General features: G+C 40.4%; 1 protein-coding gene across 2 annotated transcripts in view; it reads right to left on the bottom strand.

Annotated features, from left to right (window-relative positions):
- Nucleotides 1-2109: 2109 nt before the first annotated feature.
- LOC122658873 (zinc finger CCCH domain-containing protein 32-like) overlaps nucleotides 2110-23589 on the bottom strand; it is a 36963-nt gene continuing 15483 nt past the window's right edge. For both annotated transcript variants that reach the window (XM_043854012.1, XM_043854013.1), the window contains exon 7: nucleotides 2110-3213. In XM_043854012.1, coding sequence (XP_043709947.1) covers nucleotides 2812-3213 — 402 coding nt within the window. In that variant the 3' untranslated portion in view covers nucleotides 2110-2811. The remainder of the gene's footprint in view (nucleotides 3214-23589) is intronic.

Raw genomic sequence — 23589 nt, 5'->3', positions numbered from 1 at the left:
GCAAATTGTCTTGGGCATGGAGGAGTCTACTGGAAGGCCGTAAAGTGTTAAAAGAGGGGCTGATTTGGACGATTGGTCTGATATCAGATGAGTTTCTTTTACTTCTTTCTGCTTTCTTCTTCGTCTTAGGTGACCAAAATCCAGACAATTTGATAAAATGAACCTACAACTCTGCCAACCAGATTTCATAACTTTAGGGTTTAAGGTTTCATGAAATTCCAAATGAAGGGTATCTCACCCTCTCTTCAATATATAGGTCTTTTAGGGGACCCATTGAGATAAATTGTTCCAATAAATAATGTAAGGGAAATTAGTATTTCCTCTCATCTCAACAACTTTCATCACAATTAGGGCAGCTATTACCCCCCCCCCCCCCCACACACACACACACACACAATGAAGACAAATCCAAGGCTTGGGCCTTGTTAGTTGCACTAGCTGGCACGTGCAAATGTAGAATATTTGATGTCTCAACATGAAGGTTTTATAAAAGGGATTTTCTTATTCACACCCCTTAATGTGATAGAAAATTTGTAAGCTTATTTTTTTAGCCTCTTCAAATAACATACTTTTTTCCTTCTTCTTTCACTTATGTATTCGAAAAGCATAGAGATACAGCTATTAAAAATGGTAGGATTGTTCCATATAAAAAAAATGATAGGATGGTAACTCCCTTTTAGATGAACTTTTGGGATTAAAACGAAGAGCAATCAAAAGAAGATTACATGTTCTAAATACACCAACAAAGGCATCATTCAACAATACTGTACCATATTGATAGGAAATAGGATACATATATCTAATTAAGCCCACACGTTAATACCGTTGGAGTAATGAATCCATGTTTATGTGTCTGTTCAAAATCAAAGGTCTATTAGATGATGATTAAGAACACTAGAAGACATATATGGACATTTTTTGAACAAAATACCATCAGCCAGATGAATTATGTTCTTTATTAATTCTTGGTGGAAGAGGATTCTTTGAGCAAGCAGCATAGGAGAATGCACAATTAAGGGGTAATAAAGGGCGTAACCCATTGCACGAGACTGCTGCCACTACGGGTCTGGGGAGGGACATAATGTACCATTGAGTAATGAAACTGTTTATTAAATAGGGGCAAAGAGATTATTTCACGTGAGGAGAGAGAGAGAGAGAGAGCTGAAGTGCCCTCCGCGGCTGGTTTAGAGAACCTTTTCCTTATATTCTTTTATCACGGATTTTTCCTTTTTCCCCTCCCTCTTTTTGGCAACCAAGAAATGGCACTTTTTCTTCCTCCCACTTCGACTCACTTCAGAGGGGGTGCTGCATCTTCTGTTACTTCACCTTCACACAACTTAAGTGGCTTGACTTAGCATGGGAGAGTTTGTTCTCTAGTATTTTGGGAAGGCAAAAGGTATTATGGGTAGGCATAACTAGTTACCTTGGATATCTAAGAAATTATTTGGAATAAGCAAGTGTGTGTGTGTGTGTGTGTAAATGAGGCCAAAGGTGAGGCTGGAGGTGAGGTGTTGTGTGTGTTTTGAAGAGGCAAGAGGTGAGGATGGAGAGGGGCTTTATAGTCCCATTCATCCTCTTCATGGATCTGAATATTTTTAATGATTTACTGTCACAAGTCCAGCACTGTTTGGCTTTAAACTTCGACATATGATTTACCAGGGCCTTGACTCTTGAGATCTACCTGCCACAAAATTTCAACACTGTTGGACCTGCCAAGCTACAGAAGTAGGCGCCCGCCCACCCATACAAGAGTATGAGTGAACCACCCATAAATCCAGCTCCCTTTATAAAATACTGATCTAACCATTAAAGCACTCCCTGGGAAGGATTCAAGTGACATATACCTCTCTTTGTTACAAAATTTTGAGCTGACTATAGTTGAACTTAAATCCTAAGGTCCATCCAAATGTACTCTTTCTGAGCTGCACATTTCACAATAAATCATTGCAAGTGTAGGTCATTGCTTAATGGCTAATCTTTCTTTTATCATATTGTTTAAATGGCTCATGAACACATTAGTTTCATTTACCAAAAAATAACAATTTAGTTCAGTGCACAAATAGAGATTATGCTACCAAAACATAATAGAAACAAGGACTAAGTGAGAAATAACAAAGAAGTCAAGGGGGCTGCCTTTTTCTTTCTGTATTTAACAAAATAGATATAAGCCCTGTTCAGATTCCAGTCTCACAACATTGAGTAGCATCTGTTTAACTCATACAGGGCACCAACTGAGATACAACTTTAAGAGTATCTAAACTTAACTTTTCACAGTAAACCCCTGGACAAAAAAGGGGGAGGAGCAATGACGCCTTCCAATCCCATCCTAGTAGGATAACAAAATTGGAGGCTTGTTCCCAAATTGAAGTTAAAAAAAAAAAAAATTGAAAACATGAACATACTACAAACTGAGGAAAACAGAGTGAAATTTGACTGATCCTTTCGTTTGGAAATGATCAGAGCATAAATAAGCACAACAGCTCCAACGGTGGAGGAATGCGGGTATACCTGAAGGGCCTCCCATCGTGGTTATTAGGAATAAAAGGTAAAGACCATATGGGATTGCTATACCTTTGAAGTATGGCTATAGCTTATTTGAGATGAAAGAGTTGGAGATACAAGGACAATATGAACAGAAGGCTGATCAGACTAAGTTGGGCCAGAGTTGGATTGGTTGACAGAACTTTGACAACTTAGGAAGGAAACCCTTACCTAGATCTAAGTTCCTGGGTGCAACAAAAGTGAACATATCGAATTTCATTAAAAATTGACACAGAGGAGGAATAATGAGGATTGGCTTTTCAGTTCTACTCAGCTTGAACTACGAGCCTCACCACTTTGACCTGTGCTACTACTACCACTACGGGGGCCATAACTCTGACCAGACTGTTGAACACTAGAATGAGGAATAGACCTACCCTTTGAGAAAATTGAACCAACTGAACCACTTGATGTGTTCTCAGAAGACGGAATTCTGGTTGAGAAAGAATCCCTATTGGACCCTGAAACAAATTCAGGCCGTAACTCCGAAGATGAAGACGATGGGGCAAGAGTTGCGAGTGAAGACCCAACAGGGTACGGAGCGACTGGCATATCAGCAAGAGAGGATGCAGATGGACTGTAGCTGAGTGTCCCCATCGGATGATCAAATTTACATGTAGGTCCAAACTTGCATACCCCATTTTGCGCATAGTGAGTGCAAGGTGGAGCCCCCTGCAATTGCAATAAGTAAAATAAGAAGCAACATACAAATAATCATATCTGTAAATGCAAAATATTAATGCACAGAAGACCCCAAAAAAAAGAGTCATGAGAAACTATTGCAAAAATTCCAAAAAAAGCAAATGAGTCTTACCAAGAAGAGAAGAGAACAAGTAGAACATGCTGACGAGCAAGCTTTAAAGTAGGAAAGCTTTGTCAGCATAATGGGAGTACAAGATGTTTATGTCAAGAAAAGAGGAAAGAACTATACTGCAGCAATAGACAGAAGAACAAACAATGACATTCCAAGAACCCATGCAGTTAGGTTTTTGAATTAGTATCCCTGGAGATTTGCAGATTTAATTTGGTGTATTTGAAAGCTAGCTTCTAATCTGGACTGTTCTTTCCAATGGCAGCCTACGGGGGTCAATGAGATGGAGGATGACATGGCCAAGCAAGGAGTGGTGCATCTAAGACAACAGGAACACAGTATCCTATCCTGAGGACTGGGCTATTGCAGAGAGGGCCGCTCTCTTCCGGTTTGTTAGTTGTTGGATATTATTGGTGTTTTGTTGCCTCTTTGTTATACCCTATTTTCTCATCAATAAAAGTGATATATATCCACCAAAAAAAAAAAAAAATTTGACACTCAAAGAACATAGATTAATAAGGAAGATGGAAGAGACAAAATGCACTGACAAGAGAAGAAAGACCTACAAGTACAGACCTCCACCTAAAGTCTCAGCTAAAAACTCTGCATTTTCCCTCGTCTTTTATGAGCCCAACAGCGAGAGTACGAAGAAAAAGAGGGGGATGGATGAACTGAATACATCAGGATGACATGAACAATTGAGCATATATGAGCTATTCTGGATAACTAAATGATCAGCATAGATAAATTCCCAGACTGGGGATCCTTACAATTTTAAATAATTTAAATGAGAATTTAAATCCTTCAAGGCTCAAGCATAACATTCTATTCTTCCAAACAAAACCCTACTTAAGAACACCCGCATAAAACACTAAGGCAGAGTTTGGTATGCATTTCTGGAATGCATTCTAGGTCGATTTTCGCATTCTCGGATGATAAAAATAGTTGTTTTTATCGTCAAAGAATGCAAAATCAATTTGGAATGCATTCCAAGAATGCATACCAAACACAGCCTAAGATTCCAATCTTTAGGAGATGGAACATGTTATTTCTTTCTCCCTTATCTGCTCGTGAGTAACAAAGAAGAATTTTAATAAAAATATTGAAAAGGCCAGAATATAAGTAAAGCCCTGATAAAGAGAATATAAAGGGAAAATGTAGCAGAGGGAAGAAACACAACCCTCAGGAATTACATTAAAGGCATAGCTCCCTTAAAACTTCAGATAATAGATCCCAATTGGAAGTTTCCAATGGGAGCCCTTTTTTTTGTATTTTGGGGGGGGGGGGGGGGGGGATACTAGCGCATTCTGTCTCCTTGTATAGGGCCTGTAGGTGAGGTGGCCCATGCGCATTTTTTATTGGCCCTTGTTTACCCACTCTACCCATTTGCTGAGTTTCTCTATAAAATCTTTTTTCTGAATTATCAAAGAGAAAAAAAAAAGCTCCCATATAAAACAAATCACTTCCTATTCCTTTGGCCATATCAGGTGCCAAAGAGAGCCATTTACACATTAAATGGAAACAACAAAGGAAAGGCTTCTATAATGAGATCAGAAACCTGCCAACGACCTCCACTGCAAAATACCAACTTCTCAAAATGAAGATTGTCAATGTAGACCATGGAGGAGAGCCCCATCTCATCTTGGATACCCCATGAAACAGATATTTTTCAAGTGACAATCCAGACCATGACTTTCAATAGAGGCAATAGAGGAGTCATTCAACCAGTCCACCATACTAGCCAATGAGCTATTCAAGTGACAATCCAGACCATGACTTTCTGAATGGTGTATACCTGAAAATCCTATCATTCCTTTCTTCCAAATGCTCCCTGTTCCCACAAAGAAACCAAATCTCCACAATAGATTTCCCCTTCTGAATGAAAAGATCCACAGATCTGGTACCGAGTCTGATGAGGTGAATATCATCACAGGGAACTAATGTAGAGCCTAAAGGGGATTAGGCTGTGCACTTAATTAGGATAGGTTAGGGTTCAATACGAAGAGTTTAAATGTGCAGAGGCTTAAATTCTGATACAAGTTAATGTCTTTAAATAGATGGCATTAAATGAATGGTCAAGTAAAAGGGAAAAGGATTTAACGTACCAGGTTGATAATATTCAAGCAATTTAGGGGTATAGATTAAAATCTTGTCTCGGCAGACCGAAATGGCCGAGATACCGAAATTTGGTATTTTTCAGGCCCAATTTCGGTAGGACATTTCGGTGGGTTTTAGGCCAAATTAAGGCATGATACTTCATGGAAACCCTATTTTAAGCTATATAAACATATTTAAATGTTCATATTGCAAACATAGTCACTCAAAGTGGTGTTTTGGATTTGCAACCCTTGATTGACAGTATACGGTCAGATCCAATTGCATAAATAGTTAAATACAAATTATCTAAGTACTAGAAGATATAATAAGCAATTTAAACAAGTAAATCATACAAAAATAAAGTCAATGGTAGCTTTTAAACTCAAAAAGTCTAACGGACGCAGATCGTATGGAGAAAATTTTAAAAATATTATATAGAGAGAAGAAAAAAATTCAACACCATGAGGTTGTAGATCGGGCTCCAGTGTCTAACAATAATAAATTCATCACTAACCAACATGTATTGATCATATTTTTTAAAACAAAACACTTTTGGAGAAAAAACTTTTACCTTGCACAGTGGAGAAAGCTTCAAATATATGGAGAAGAAGCTTCAATGCAGTGTTTCCCAAGTATTTTCAACGTAGATGTGACAAAAATTCAAAGAATGAACTCAAAATAGCAAAAACAAGCCTTTAGAGTCGAAATGGGAGCAAAAAGAGCACTCTAGAGAGGTCTCGGTCAGAATTTCGACTGAGACCCACAAGTTCTTGTATTATATTAAGTGAGTTTATAGCGGGAAGCCGAAATTTCGATATTTCGGTGAAATTTCGATATTTCGGTGAAATTTCGACCGAAATTTGTTCTTTTTCATTTCGAGGGTGCATCTCCTCTCGCCCTCACCAAAATTTCGGTAATTTCGCAGAAATTTTGGCGAGATTTAGTACTATGGTTAGGGGTTTCAAGAAAAGAGAAGTGAAAAAGGTTTTAGTTATAAGAAGACTCAATTGAGAAAGTGGTTCTGGTTGAGCTATGTTAGCATATCAACAAAAAGGAAAAGAGTGCCAATAGTAGAAGGGATGGGGTACACTCTTCCAGGAAGAATTTATGTTAGCTGTCAGGTAACAAAGGTATCCGAAAAATTGAATGCGATCTTAATGCGGTAGCGGGCTTTGGATTTATCAGCAGAGCCAGTAATAACAATAAGGAAAATCATAGAAGAAGATGAAAGGATAATATCACAAGCATATATGATGGTTTTGGGAATTGTGACATGAGTCAATGAGATACCAGTCCACCATTATTTATAATAATAAGATGTGAGGTACAAAGACAAGAAAGCCCCTATGACAACATAACATAATTCCTAAGGACAATTTTACCCTTATACTCCATATTACAACATTCCCCCTCAAGTTGTGCATGGATATCACACATGCCTAACTTACATACAAGAGGACAAAAAACTTTACTACTTAAACTCTTGGTAAAAACATCAGCCAACTGGTCTCCTGACTTGACAAATGGAGTGCAAATCAGTCCTTGCTCTAGGTTCTCTTTGATGAAATGGCAGTCAATCTCCACATGCTTGGTTCGGTCGTGTTGGATTAGGTTATGGGCAATACTGATGGCAGACTTGTTGTCATAGTAAAGCATCATAGGTAATGATGTAGGAAGACCCAAGTCTTTCAACAGTCCCTGGAGCTACATTAATTCACAAATTCCATGGGACATGGCACAAAACTCAGCTTCAACACTTGACCTAGCAACAACAGTCAGTTTCTTGCTTCGCCATGTGACCAAATTGCCTCCAACAAAGGTGCAGTAACCAGAAGTCGACCGTCAACCGTCGATCATCAGGATAACGAGCCCAATCAGGGTCTGTAAAAGCCTCCACTCGCAGATGATCATGAGGAGAAAACAAGATTCCTTTGCCTAGAGCAGTCTTGAAATACCGTAGGATACGGATCACAACATTCCAATGAGAAGTATGTAGGTCATGCATGTACTGACTGATCATGCTGACAGCAAAGGCTATGTCTAGCCGAGTATAGGAAAGGTAGATCAGTTTCCCAACCAATCTTTGATATTGCCCTTTGTCCACAAGGTCACCCGTTTTACTAGAGAGACAAGCATTTGCTTCAAGAGGTGTATCTAACGGTTTATACCCTCACATGCCCATCTCAGATAACAAATCCAAAGTATATTTCCTTTTTGAGAGAAACACGCCTTTGGTAGAACGGGCAACCTCTTTCAACTAAATACCTTAATGTGTCAAGGTCCTTGATCTCAAATTCCTTCCCAAGACGTAATTTGAGATAAGCAATCTCTTTAGTGTCGCTGTCTGTGACAACAATATCATCCACATAGACGATAAGAATAGCAATCTTGGTTCCAAATCTCTTGATAAAGAGGGTGTGAACTGCATTGCTTTGGGTAGCCGAATGAGACCATTACACCATGAAATCTTCCAAACAAAGCCCGTGGGGACTGCTTTAAACCACACAAGGCACACTTCAGCATGTACACTTTCCCATGAGTCTCCTGAGTGGCAAAACCAAGAGGGATATCTAGATATACTTCTTCCTCCAGTTCCCCATGGAGAAATGCATTTTTCATGTCTAGTTGTTGCAACTCCCATCTGAGTTTGATTGCACATAACAAAATAACATGTATCATGTTCATCTTTGCAACAGGAGCAAACGTTTATTGGTAGTCAAGGCTATAGGTCTGTGTGAATCCCCTAGCAACCAGCCGGGCCTTGTACCTATCTATAGTGCCATCTAGGTTTTGTTTGACAACAAACACCCATTTGCAGTTGACTGTCTTTTTCTGTGGAGGAAGAGATACTAAATCCCAAAAGCCATTTTTCTTCAGAGCATGCATTTCTTCAATCATGGCTGCCTTCCACCTTGGATCTCAAAGAGCTTCCTGCCAGCTTTTGGGAAGAGAAACCGAGGACAAAGAAGAAACAAAGGCACGGTATAAAGGATAAAGAGACTCATACAAAACAACATGAGAAATGGGATGTTGCGTACAAGCTCAAACCCCTTTACGGACAGCAATGGACAAATCTAAAGAAGGATCTGAAATAACAGGGAGTTGTGGAGAAAGATTACTTGATGATGGTGGATCCAATATAAGAGGAGACAGAGAATCTAAGGCAGCAGCTATAGGGGTGTCTATTCGTGTCTCACTAGCACGACGAGTGTAGGTATGGACAATGGGTAAATCAATAACAACAAGTGGAGTTTTCCCTTGGAGGAGAGGCTCCCCCTAAACAGAGGGCATAGGAATGTTAAGCATAGGCATACTAAGCATATCAGGCATTATGGCATATCATCATTAACCAAGGTACCCCATTGACGAGATGCCCAAGTGGAAAATAGGGGACAGCTTCATTGAAAACAACGTCCAGAGTCACGCACATACAATGGGTTGGTGGATGATAATAGTGGTAGCCCTTTTGAGTAGGAGAATAACCAACAAAGATGCATTTCAGACTTTGTGGCTCAAACTTACTAGGATATTGTTGGTTCCGGGCATCACAGACACATACAAATACCTTAGGTGGAATAATGAAGGTATTGGAGCCCTGGAGAACCAGAATAGGAGAGCTAAAATTGAGAACTTGTGTAGGCATCCTGTTGATTAAATATGCAGAGGTCAGAACAACTTCACTCCAATATTGTGGTGGTACATTCATTTCAAACATCAGGGCGTGAGTCACCTCTAGTAAATGACGGTTCTTGCGTTCGGCCACCTCATTTTGAGCCGGTGTGTCTACACAGCTAGTTTGATGGAGAATGCCCAGAGATGCAAGATATGCTTGAAATGCCCCATATGTATACTCCATCCCATTATCACTATGGAGAATTTTAATCTAGGCAACAAACTAGGTACAAACAAAAGTATGAAATGATTGAAAACAGGTGAAAATATCACTCTTATGGTGCATTACATAAAGCCAAATGTAGTGAGTATGACAATCAATAAAAGAAACAAACCATTTATAAACGGAAATGGAAGAACACCGAGCAGGTCCCAACACATCCGAATGGATTAACATAAAAGGAGAACTACTTCGAGTATTCAAACTAGAATAATAAGAACATGTTTGCTTTGCCAAAATGCAAGCATCACAAAAAACATCTTTGGGATTACATTTGTAAAATAACTTAGGAAAGACTTTAACTGAAGTACCCATAGGAGGGTGTCCTAAACGTCTATGCCAAAGTAATAAGCCAGGAGGAACAATGGGATCAGCAACAGTCGGGTGAGAATGACAAAGAGAAGAGACAGCTGCATCGAACAAATAGAGACCACCATAATCTTTACCAGAGCCAATCGTTTCCCCCGTTACCAAATCCTGAAAAAGTGAATGAGAAGGAAAAAATGTCACTTTACAATTAAGGTCGGAAGTGAGACGACTAATAGAAAGGAGATTTGTAGTAAAATTAGGAACATGTACAATAGAATTTAATGTCAAGGTGGGAGAACATGTGATGGATCCCTTCCAAGAAACAGAGGAAAGAGAACCATCAACAATGCGAACTTTGTCCTTACCAGAACATGGAGAATATTTGGAGAAAAAACTGGCCTTACCAGTCATGTGGTAGGATGCACCAAAGTCGAGAATCCAAGGTTGGGAAATAGTGGATGCATAAAGACCATCAAAGAAAATATCTGGGGTTGCCGAATCCGAAGGTATCAAGGTGGAAGAAGAAGCGGAAGTAGAATTGGTAGGGCCGATGGAATCCAACTTGGTTACCAAATGGCGGAGAAGCTTGGTAAGCTCATCCTGAGAAGTAGAAGGGGCAGCACCAGGTGGAGGATCAACAACAATTGCCTCAGTATGATTGGTTGAAGGTTTTCCACGACCACGACCCTAGTTGGAAGAAGCAGTGGGGCCCCCATGAAGCTTCCAACAAAATTCCTTGGTGTATCTTTCTTTCCCACAATAATCACACTTGATAGGATCTCGTTCAGAACGAGCACCGGGGCAAGAAGAACCACCTTTGGACTGCACAGAAGGACCAGACAAAAGAGTCGACCGGTCTTGGGAAGAAGGGGGCAGCATAGAAGCACAACGGCTGTCCTCAAGTTGAATCAGGGAGTAAGCCTATTCCAGAGTGGGGAACGGATCCCTACTAAGAACCTGGGCACGGAGTTGATCATACTCCATATTAAGACTAGCAAGAAAATCAAACACTCTGAATTTATCTTCACGTTTCTTGAACTTGACCACATCTACAGGGGTAGAGGTCTGGAATGTATCATAAAAATTCAGTTCCTACCACAAACTGCGCAACTCAGAGTAGTATTGGGTCATGTTGAGTTCCTTCTGCTTGGCCTCATGAAGTCTCTTACGCAATTCATAGACCTGTGCATCACTCCCAACCTGCGAATGAGTCTCTTAAGCAGTCTTCCAAATTTTTGTAGTTGTGTCTAACAGGAGATAACCATGAGCAAGTTAAGGTGTCATGCTTACGAGAAAATAAGACATCACCAGGGAGTAGGAAGAACTCCATTTGTCTTGTTCAAGACCTGCAGACTGCAGTGAGGGGTTTCTCCTTTGCACCAGTGAGATAACCCAAATACCCGAGGGAGTCGATGTTGAGATAACATGATCTGGACCACATCAAATAATTGCTTCCATCCAAACGAATGGAGCAAACAGGGAAGGTAGGGAAGCCATCATGAGAACCACGAGTTTGCCCTTTTGTTCCGAATGTAACAGAAGAAATATCCGACATCGTTACAAAAAAAGGGGATAATCAACCATAGATCTAAGCAAAAAAAATTTAATCATCAATAGATCTAAAAAATGTCATGGGATAAACAACACAGCTTTTTAGATCATGAATAAAGGCTGATCAAACAAAAAAAAAAAGAAGGAAAAAAGCCCTCGGTGTTGGAGAAAAGCACCACTGAGGAGTGGCGTATGAAGAGAGGCGGAACGGCCTATGATGCAGATTTATCACCAAATTGGGCTTCTTTGCTTAGGAATAAGTCTACGGTTGGGTTTTATACATGTTGGGCCTTTGATCCCATGGGTTTTCTATGTAATAGGCCACTTTTATAGGCCTAAAATATGTGTAATTAGGTTGCATACGGGATTCCTTGGTTTTATTTTTATGTAAATAGTGATCATGTGACTTGGTTAAGTGGTCATGTGATCACTTAAGTGATCATGTGACTTGGTTAAGTGGGCATGTGACTATTTAAGTTGGGCTGGATTAGGACTCTGTTTTAAGTCTATTTCAGTTTCCTAGTCAGTTTAAGTTACCTAATAGGTTAAGGATTGGGTTAGGCCTCTCTTTGTTAGTGTACGAGTCTATTTTTGAGTTTTATGTAAGGTTGTAAGGGGGGCAAGTGTTGGACACGAATTTTGATATTAATGAAACGCTTTTTCTGCTCTTCTTCTCCATTGAAGATTTTTGTCTTGTGTTTGATCAAGGCTGATAGGATCAGTGTTTGATCCGATTGACACCTTGCGGTGGGAAGCCTGGGTGGTTCGTTGGCGGAATTGGTGTTTGATCCAATTGACACCTTACAGTGTGAAGCCCGGGTGGTTCCTTTGAAGCTCTACTTTCAAGTTCTGGTTTTTATTCAAGTTTCATCCTCAAACAAGTTCCTGCCAAGACTAATCTGCAACTTCAGTAAGTTTGAGACATCCCCATTCCCATCCTTCTTCTTCTAATCTTCTACAACCCCAAACCTAGTTTTCCCCTTTGTTACTTTCAGTTTTCGCATACCCTAAATTCCCCACAGACCTAACCAACCATCAGAACTTCATTAAGCTTCAACCACAAAACCCCCTGCCCATAAGGAGAACTCGATCTCCTTTGCTGCCCATTCCAACCACAGAAACCCTAATTCCCCTCCATCTCAAATCAAAACCCAAAACCCTAATTTCTGCCCAGCCCAAACCAACCGTCAAAACAGTCCCTACAAATCTGACCGATTATCCCTTATACCCTCCTAAGAAAACCATTCAATTTTGGGTTAACTTCTGTCCAGCCAAACCCTAGAAATCCATCTTTTTCTCTTTCTAAAAAACCCAAAACCCTAACCCTAACTTGCTGCCTATTCAAGTTTACATACTTCCCTCCATCAAAACATCTCAGGACCTTCACCGATAGACTCCCTTACATCAACTTGACATAACCCATACATCAAACCCTAACCCTAACCCTAATTTCACCAAAAAACCTATTTTGACCTAGCCAATTTACCTGTTTATAACAGATCCTGGTTGATTGGCTCCTAGTAGGTCTCGTACCAATCAAGGACTACATTACCCTACCTCTTGTTGACACTAGAAGAGAGACCGAGAGAGAGGGAGGCACAAGGTGTAGCGGCGGTGGTGAATAGGAAGGTGGCGGCAATGGTTAGGTGGTGGAGGTGCCCAAGGAAAAACGAGAAAGAGAAAGGAGGAGAAGAGAGATGGTGGTGCAATCAAAGACTGGCTGCTGCCAGGATCGGTTCTAGTTCATAGAAGGTAAAGAAAGGGGCCACGGTTGGAGGTTTTAATGTAGAGAAAGGCTGCGAATGAAAGGAAAGATTGTGATGAAATTGTGATTGGTGGTGAGTATGATAAGGATGATGGTTGAAGTTGAAGTTGAAGAGAAGATAAACAAAAATTTAATTTTGGCTGTTAGAGATCCACTAGAGCCCACCGTAGGAGTCCACGTAGGTCCACCAAAAGAGATCCACTTTTGGATGCAGTTGCTGAGATCCACGGCCCACCTGAGTCCACAGGACATAATTTTTCAAGAGAAGGGTTCTTTTATTTTTCAATTCCGGTTGCCTAAAGAGGCTCCCACGATTTCTTTATATATGGGAGGAAAAGGTTCAATTGAACCTATGGTTACATGCATCTAATAAATGGACTGTTGGAATTCCCAAGCTAGATGGAATTCCAACACCTAGGAACAACCACCCATACATAGAAACAATCCCCCAAAAATCTAGAAACTAATTCCCATACATGGGAACTACAAACAAGAATAATAAATCTATCTAGAGAAATGAACAACAAGACTAAACCTAGAAAAATGAAAAAGTCACAAATCTGCTGTTCACTTGTGGGGCCAGATTTGGCTACCCAAGGAGTCCACAAAATTGCTGGGCTTGAACTGGGCTGATCTTGAACCTGGGCTGGGCTGGAACTGGGCTGAACTTGAACCAGCTGGATGCTCTGCAACAGATAGTGGCGACGGCTTTGGGAATCCCTAGGTCGATTCTCCCTAGAGCTTTGATACCATGATGGTTTTGGGAATTGTGACTTGTGTCAATGGGACACTAGTCCACCTTTATTTATAATAATAAGATGTGAGGTACAAAGACAAGAAAGCCCCTAGGGCAACATAACATAATTCCTAAGGACAATTTTACCCTTATACCACATATTACAACAATATATCTAGCATTCTAGGCATCACAACTGGCACCGCAAAAGTATCTCAATAGGGTTTAAGAATCTACTGAAACCTATGAATTAAGAAAAAGGAGAAAGTCCAAAGGTGTACTCGATGTATACAAGAGCTTAGGACATAAGGCTCTCCTAACAATCCAGACATTCTAAAAGAGAATGTAAAGATACTGAAAGAAGAAAACAAGAAGTAAGATCCCACTAAAAACCTAATTCATAGGAGAAACATAACAGAAATAAATCTTAAAGAGAAGAAACTAAAATTTAACCCCCCTCCCAAAAAAAAAAACCATAGAACCAAAATTCCCAAGACACCCTTGTTACCTATTATAAGAGTAAATGAAATATTAACCCCTTCTCCCCAAAAAAAATGATAGCTGAGAAACCATCCACTTGGTTCTGTTAAGTTATTAAAGATATTTACAACTCACTGCATTAAAAGTAACAACTAAGAATTGGTTATGAGATTACTAATAATCAACCCAGTAGAATGTGACAACTTTTAGAGTTATACTCAGAAAAGATCCCCTCAAGTTTTAAAAAAAAAAAAAAAAAAATCAATAATGCTTACTGAGGATGAATTTTAATGAAAACCAAGATAGAAAAATCTTATCTATAAGTTACACCACACAACCTGGCTAATGATTAGGGATGATTCTTATCTTAGGTCAACTGACGGTGTTTTCAAGCCATGCTCACACCAACATAGATCCAATACATGGGAAAGGATAAAAGGGTGTTTTTGAAAAATTGTACAAGGATGAAAATAGGCATTTAAAAATAAAAAAGGAATGATCTTAAAACACCATCCAGAACTCCAATATATTCTTTAATTAACCACCGAATTAGAAAAGCAAATCTGAAAGAAGAAAGGAGTCAAAAACCAGTCAAAGAGATAAATACAATAAAGTTCCAAGTGTTCTCACCACGACACACATTTTAGTTAGATTCTAGGTTTAGCAAATAAGAAGGGAGAAGAAAGAAGTTGGAGGAGGAAGAAGATAGCAAGAGAAGAGAATATTAGGCTATAATCGATTGTGTTGGAGAGGCTTCTCCATACACCATATATTCATTCAATCATAATTAATAGAGAATTACATCCACCTCCCTAGGGAGGTAAAAGGGAAATAAAGAAGAAAAACAGAAATACATAATAAGGCAACTAGTAATAGAACTAGTTCCTAAACTACCCCTATTACATGACTTCTAACACTCCCCCTCAAGCTGGAGAATATATATCATGCATTCCCAGCTTGCTTAGGAAAGAGCTAAACTGAGGAGAGCCAAGAGCTTTGGTGAAGATATCTGCCAGCTGATCACCAGTCTTCACAAAAGGAGTACAAATACAGCCAGAGTCTATCTTCTCCTTAATGAAATGCCTATCAACCTCAATGTGCTTAGTCCGGTCATGTTGAACGGGGTTGTGAGCGCTACTGATGGCAGCCTTGTTGTCACAGTACAGTCTCATGGGTCCTTCAGTGTCAAATCCCAGTTCCTAAACCAGTCTTTTCAGCCAGATGAGCTCACACACTCCATGTGCCATAGCTCTAAATTCTGCCTCAGCACTAGATCTGGCCACAACATGCTGTTTCTTACTCCTCCATGTGACTAAGTTACCTCCCACAAAGGTACAATAGCCGGAGGTAGATCTCCTGTCTGTAATGGAACCAGCCCAATCGGCATCTGTGAAACCTTCCACTCTCAAGTGGTTGTGCCTTGCATACAACAGTCCTTTCCCTGTAGAGGACTTCAAATACCTCAGAATGCGATACACAGCATCCAAATGGCCACTCTTGGGAGCATGCATGAATTGGCTGACAACTCCCACTGCATAAGAGATATCTGGCCGAGTCATAGAGAGATAGATAAGCTTCCCCACTAGCCTTTGATACTTTCCCGCATCAACAAGAGAAGGACCACAGTCCTCTCCTAGTTTGTGATTCTGCTCAATAAGAGAGTTTGCTGGTTTGCAGCCTAACATCCCTGTCTCTGTCAACAGGTCAAAAATAAACCTCCTCTGACATATGTTGATTCCTTTCTTGGTCCTTGATACTTCTATTCCTAAGAAGTACTTCAAGGGACCCAGATCTTTGATCTCAAATTGTTGTGCCAAGTAGCTCTTCAATCTACCTATCTCAGCTGTATCATTTCCTATGACCACGATATCATCAACATAGACAATGAGGGTTGTGATAGTACCATTACTCCACTTGGTAAAGAGAATATGATCAGCTTGGCTCTGGGAGTATCCATTCTTCAGAATAGCCTGTCGGAAGCGCTCAATCCATGCCTTTGGTGACTGTTTGATACCATATAAGGCTTTCTTAAGGAGGCACACTTTCCCTTCAGCTGAAGGCATCTTGAAGCCTGGTGGAGTGTGCATGTACACTTCCTCTTCCAAGTCACCATGAAGGAAGGCATTCTTCACATCCTACTGATATAAAGGTCAATCTTTATTGGCAGGCAAGGATAAAAGAACTCTTATCGAGTTATGCTTAGCCACAGGGGCAAATGTCTCCTGGTAGTCAATTCCATAGACTTGACTGTACCCCTTGGCCACCAACCTTGCTTTGTATCTCTCAATACTGCCATCAGATTTATACTTGATTGTATAGACCCATTTGCATCCAACTGGGACACGTCCCTTGGGGAGGTCAACAAGTTGCCAAGTACCATTCTTCTCAAGTGCCATCATCTCCTCAGACATGGCTTGTCTCCACTTTGGGTCAGACATAGCATCAATGACATTCTTAGGAATGGAAGCAGTAGAGAGAGCAGTAATAAAGGCAAGGCTTGTAGGAGAAATTGCATCATAGGAAACAAACTGGGATATAGGATTAGTACAAGTTCTTTTCCCTTTCCTAATAGCAATAGGAAGGTCCAAATCAGATGGAGGAGAAGAAATGTCACCTGATTAAAGAGGATGAATCTCAGGATGTGGATCTGGATCTGGATCTGAAGAGGACTCTTGGTAGATCATCTTTCTTATATTATGCAAGCTTTCACCTTTTTTGTATGTAAGGTGGTAATCCTTCTCTACCTTCTCTTTACCAGAACCACTTTCAACAACCAAATCTGTATTCCCTCCTGGTTGATCATCAACCTCAACCACATCTACAGTCCTATGTTTCCCAATGTCAAGTATAAAAGGGGATGTAGGTAGAGGAGAAAGAAAGAAATCATCAGTAGCCTGTTTACTCCCACAATTCTCCCCCTAAAGAGGATGCTGAGAAGGGACAAAGAAAGGGATAGACTCAAGAAAGGTAACATCCTTGGAAATGATACATCGGCGGGAAGAAGGATGATAACACTTGTACCCCTTGGTAGTAGAAGAGTACCCAAGGAAGAGACACTTTAAAGCTTTGGGGTCAAGTTTAGTGCGAGCAGATTTGTTAACATGCACATAACAAACACAGCCAAAGACTCTAGGTGGAAGAGAAAAAGCAGAGGCCTTGGGAGATAAGATGTCCAAAGGAGGTTTGAAATTAAGAAGCTTGGTAAGCATACGATTGATGAGAAAGGAGGCAGTGAGAAGAGTTGCGGACCAGAAGGTCTTGGGGACATGCATGCCAAACAATAGGCTACGGGTGACCTCCAGTAGATGGCGATTTTTCCTCTCAGCAACCCCATTCTGTTGGGGCGTGTCAACACATGCTAATTGATGGATAATGCCATGAGTAGGAAAGAAGGTTTGAAGGCCACCAAACATGTACTCTCCCCCTTTATCAGATCGCACAATTTTGATGCGGGTCTCAAATTGAGTAAGGATCATTTGGTAAAAATTCTGAAAGGCATCACAAACATCACTCTTATGCTTCAAAAGTACAGTCCATGTGGCACGGGAAAAATCATCAACAAAGGACACAAAGTAACGAAAGCCAAATAAAGAAGTAGTAGGGGAAGGACCCCAAACATCAGTATGCACAATATGAAAAGGAGCAACAGTTCTATTACCATGATAAGGATATGAAGACCGACAATGTTTGGCAAACATGCATGGTTCACATTGAAAAACATGAGAAGAGGCAATAGATGAAAAATAAGTGAGGCAATTGTTTCCTCATAACTACAAAAGATGGATGGCCAAGACGGCAATGCCATAACATAACAGAATCCACAGAACTACTATCATTTCGACCACACATATAAGAATGAGCTGTGGGCAAAAATGGATAAAAAAAAGTAGAGGCCTTGCTCCTCACGTCCACTACCAATAATCCTCTTCGTCACCAAATCCTGAAAAAGACAGTGAGAAGGAAAAAAAGTGACACAACAGTTGAGAGATTTAGTCAAATGACTCACAGATAAAAGATTCACTGTAAGGTTAGGGACATGAAGAACAGAAAAGAGGGAAATAGATGATGTCACAGGGATATTACCCTTACCAGATATGGAGGAAAGGGAGCCATCAGCTACCCTAACCTTGTCTTTACCAGAGCAAATGGTATAGGAATCATAATAATGAGACGTACCAGTCATGTGGTCCGTGGCACCCGAGTCAATGACCCAAGACTGGGCAGCAGTGGAAGCTGAGGTGGAGACCTGCAAAGCTGAGGATGATGAGGATCCAGCCATACTAGATGTAGAAGATGTACTCAACTGTGCACAACCCTGTGAACCACTGCATCCATAAAGGTGGAGTCATCCTGTGGGGCATCAGCATCAGTCGCCGCTGCGGAATGAGCTCGAGCTCCCCCTCTACGGCCACCACGACCGCGCATACCAGGAGGACGACCATGGAGAGACCAACACCTATCCTTGGTGTGTCCAGTGCGTCCACAATGATCACATTTAAATCTGTCTCGCCCAACTCCACTGGCACCAACTGTCTCCACAATACTAGCTTCCTCACGGTTAGGCCCTGAGCCTCTACCACCTCCACAGGTGTCACGAACAGAACTAGGATTGAGGGTTGACCTCTCAGATGATGCTGGTGGTGGTGCCATAGTAAGTCACCTGGTCTCTTCACTCTGTAAGTAACTACAGACTTTACTAAGAGAAGGAAGGGGAGACCGGCCTAACAGCTGGAGTCTAACTGGCTCATAGTCAGAGTTCAGACCACCAAGCAAAGAGAAGACATGCTCTTTTTCAAGAGTTAGATACACCTTGGCTTCATCTTCTGGGTTGGTCAAATGAAGGTCTCTGTAGTGATCATACTCTTCCACAAGACTAAGGAACGCACTGTAGTACTCAGAATAGTGCTGTCACCCTGTTTCAATGAGTGAATTCTTTGATGGAGCTGATAGACCTTGGCAGTGTCACCTACTTTGTCAAAGGCCACAGAGACACTATCCCAAATAGCTTTAGCAGTTTCCTTCCTTATAAACCTTCTCCCGTTCTCGGGCTTCATGGAGAAGATCAACCATGTCATAACTGTAGAATTTTCAGTCTCCCATTTATCAAAAGTAGGCGAACCAGCTGTGGGAGCCTTGATAGAACCTGTGATATATCCAAGTTTTCCCTTACTCCTAAGGGAAAGTCTCACAGAATGTGACCAATCTAGGTAATCAGTACCATCAAGCTTCACAAAAGAAATCTATTGATGAGTACTCTCATAAGCCAACTGAGGGACAACAGTGGGTGGCTGTGAATCAGCAGTACCAAGCACAGATGTATCCGAATCATTCATGATGGACACCAACAATAAACAAGATCACCAAAAGGCAAGTAGGGAGTACACACTCAACCCAAACAAGCAAGAAGTCCAATAAGCAACCTAGGATAGCACACTGCCGAAGCAATCCTAGCAGCAAATTTCTAAGAGGACTTAAATCAAGCACTTCTAGTGCATGACAACAGCAGTCCAGCAAGCAGTCCCTAAGAAGAGGCCTCACAAAGGCTTACAAGGTGTAGTAATAACTTCAAACAAGTAAAAAAGCCTCACAAAGGCTATGTATACACATCCCTCAACCAAGGGTGCATCAAACTGCAGCTCAAAGCAAGAAAAAAGAAGTAACCACTCTTGGGTTTACCTGGGCAGAACAGAGGATCCCACACAAGGAGCAAAACTGCTCATATAGCTTATTCAATCAGTAAGGGAGATCATATCCACTCTCATAAGTGTCCTTGGGCGATACAAATGGGCCAAACCAAGACACAAAAGGAATCCGAGAGTGGCAGCAGCTGCAACCTGAAACTGAGACTGGCGGAACTTGGAGCAACAGCTGTGGGAGATCCAAATCTCCAAAGAAGCTTCAAAAGGTCTCAAGTAGATCCTTCAATCATCAAAAGAGGCTAGAATGAGCCTATTCCATATTCTTTAAGCAAATCTGTACACAGAAATCTCCTCTTTGGAATCCTTAGACACAAAGGATTTCAAAGATAAGAGAAAGAATGAAAACAGGGACTGAACACGACTCTCAAACCTTGAGCCTGCTCTAATACCAAGTTAGATTCTAGGTTTAGGAAATAAGAAGGGAGAAGAAAGAAGTTGGAGGAGGAAGAAGATAGCAAGAGAAGAGAGAAGAGAGAAGAGAATATTAGGCTGTAATCGATTGTGTTGGAGAGGCTTCTCCATACACCATATATTCATTCAATCATAACTAATAGAGAATTACATCCACCTCCCTAGGGAGGTAAAAGGGAAATAAAGAAGAAAAACATAATTACATAATAAGGCAACTAGTAATAGAACTAGTTCCTAAACTACCTCTATTACATGACTTCTAACAATTTTCTCTATCAATAATATCATAATACTGAAAATACATTACTTTTTGGAAAATTTTCACTGCCATGGGCACAACATTATATGGTAAACCATGAAAAATCCACCTAAATTAGCAATGGCACGTTAAACTCTTCATTTAATGGGCAAGCCTTGGCACAACAATTAAGTTGCGGTATTGCCACCATCAGGTTGCAGATTTGAAACATGGAAACAGACTCTCCACGAAGCGGGGTAAGGCTGCATACATTTGCCTCTACTAAACCCTGCAGTAGTGGGAGCCTTGTGCACTGGGACACTCCTTATGTTAAACTCTTCATTTCATTTCTGCAGTAGTTGAGAAGTATTGTGCAGAATAAAAAAGTGTAAGGCCATACCGAAGAAGCAACTAGGAGATCTAAACACTATCCTCTTTACAACACATACACAAACTAATGGAGAACTGATCCTGAACCAGTAAAGCTCACGAGAGATCAATCATAACAGGATCGCATATAGGGACAAATCAGTAAGAAGACCAGATCTAACACTTTTTTTTTAAATAATAAAAAAGAAATCAAAGGCATATGACCTAGATACACCACTAGGCCTGCGGGAAGGGCAATACCCATAATCCCAATCTGTTGATTCACCACAGCAGGGCTGGATCTACATCACCACAGTCCAAAGAACAACTTCACCACTGATCCAAAACAAGGCGGAAGCCAATCGATTCAGTACTCAATGTGTTTGGCTCTTAGCCTGACAATGTCATAAATAGAAGAGTAAAAGCATGAAAATAGAAGCTACCTATACTCTTCCCTGCAAAGACAGGGTTTAAACTAAAAGAAAACTAAAGAGAAATAAAATAAAGACAAAAGAGACTCTCGCGTAGCTAGGGAGTGTTTACTAAACTAAGAACTCTTAAAATAGAAACTTCCTAACCTCCTCTCCTCATAGATAAAACTCACTGGTGTAACCTCATCCCCATCTAGATGCTTTTCTATGGACTTTATAAAGAGAGTTCATTCTATTCACAATAAGTAACTGAATAAAATAGAAAGAGCTCCCACGTCTGAATCAGATCCTAAAATATAGCAACCAAATAATTCTCAGATCCGAAAACCATAATCTCCACCAGACTGTGTCCCACACAATGCTGGATTTTATGCAACCTGTCTTGGAATGAAGAGAAGCTCCCAAAATTCAGGGAAAATACAACTGGCCCAAGTGTAATTACTCAACTACTGAACTGGTTCAGTTTTAAGAACCAAAACCCATGAAGGGCTGTTCTCCTCTTGTCACAAGCACTGCACTTCAATAATGGCTATCTAATTACCCAAATCTGGAACCAATAGCCTACAAAGATCTAGAAGTCTAGAACAGCAGGTCTCTCAATAACCCTCCAAAAGAGCAATATCAGCAACCTGGTAAAAGAATGATCAGATCTGGTTGCAACTCTGTTCACAAGGCTTAGGTGTGAAGAATGAGTTGCCAAAACTAGAAGTGAATCCGACGGTTAGATTGGGAAAAATCAAGAGGTTATGAAATAGAAAGTGACTAAAATAGAAATCTACGATTAGAAACAACAGAAAACAGTAACTAAAGTGAAGAAATAGAAAGTAGGGGAATGAAAATAGCAATTAAGGAACAAAGTAAGATGAGAGCATAGGAATATAAACTAGAAGAAGGAAGGAAAAAGATAAAAGGAAGGATGTGTTGGACATCTCACCTAACTGTGGAGAAGGAATCCCAAGAACTCCAACCTTGGTATCCCACCAAGGTTTCCCTATTGCATCCTATAGTAGAGCATTCTGAATCCCACAAAATCATGCTCTGTCTCTCACAAAACTCACTTAAGCTTCATGGCTAATCTTTTTTTTCCTCAAATCGTTAGGGGATCCCCTCCTCTTTATTTATAACTTCAATGAAATAAGCACAACAGGAAACCCCCCCCCCATGTAATGTAGAGAGAATCCCTTACGACTTAAGTCTTCTTCAAAATAGAAACTATTCTAGAACCTTAACAAAATAGAAACCAACTACTTAATCTCCTATAGGACTTAAATCCCTAAAATTTGGGATTAGAATTGGCCCATTAAATTCGTAAACCTAAAAATATTAAGCCTCTGGCCCATATACCATTGGACACTCAAAATTAAACTATTACTCCCTTCTTGGTCCAGTTTGATGGCTTGGTTTTCTGCTGGCCTTCTTGTTCTTTTGAACTGCATCACACATAAACATATACACATGCACAACACACACAGCCTAGTCAATTCCATAAAATAACAACTCCAAAAGAAACTATCGTGTTACATCTGAATCTGTCAAGAAAGAAAATGGAAGGGGGAGGGGGGTAACCGGGGAACACCCTATAACAGAAAAGGGCTATGTCCTACGGTCCCATCATCCAAGAGCACTTTAGAGAGAGAGAAGAGAGGATCCCTGTCATCAATTCCGGCAATACCTATTTTTCCACCTAATTTTCAGTCACAAATAAAATAACTAGACCTGCCATCCATGCAGATGTTTAGGTGTACTTCTTACCCCTTGTACAAAGAAAGTCTGCAAGAACCTCAATGAAGAAGGGATTAGTACATTCACCCAAAAGAAAAAACATTTGGCATACTAGTCTATTTTTGGCTTTTTCTTTCTGGCCAAACGAAATTGATCTATTTTGGCTTTACCAATTTTTTGGTTTTGTTTTACCAATTTTTTGGATTATCCTCCTCATCTATAAAATTTGCCCACCACAGACCACTCTTAAAAGGAATAGATGCTTTAGATTATGATGAGGAAGTAAAAGTACTTCATAACAATATGCAGTTAATACTGGGATCTCATTCCCATGTGCCACCATCAATATGACAGAGTAAGATAATCACACCATCTGGCAATGGAGTCCGTCAACCACTCTGAAATCTTAGGATTCATGTACTATTGTGCTGCTTAGCATTTTCAACCTACGGAAAATATTCAGAAACATAGGTAATAGGTATGCACATTTTAGAGAGGCCACCAACATTTTTTCTCCCTCAGTCTAAGGTGTCTCTG

The sequence above is a fragment of the Telopea speciosissima genome, chromosome 4 (genome assembly GCF_018873765.1).
Source record: "Telopea speciosissima isolate NSW1024214 ecotype Mountain lineage chromosome 4, Tspe_v1, whole genome shotgun sequence".
NCBI lineage: Eukaryota > Viridiplantae > Streptophyta > Magnoliopsida > Proteales > Proteaceae > Telopea > Telopea speciosissima.
Note: the sequence above shows the minus strand (reverse complement) of the source record. Positions and strands in the feature narration are given on the sequence as shown.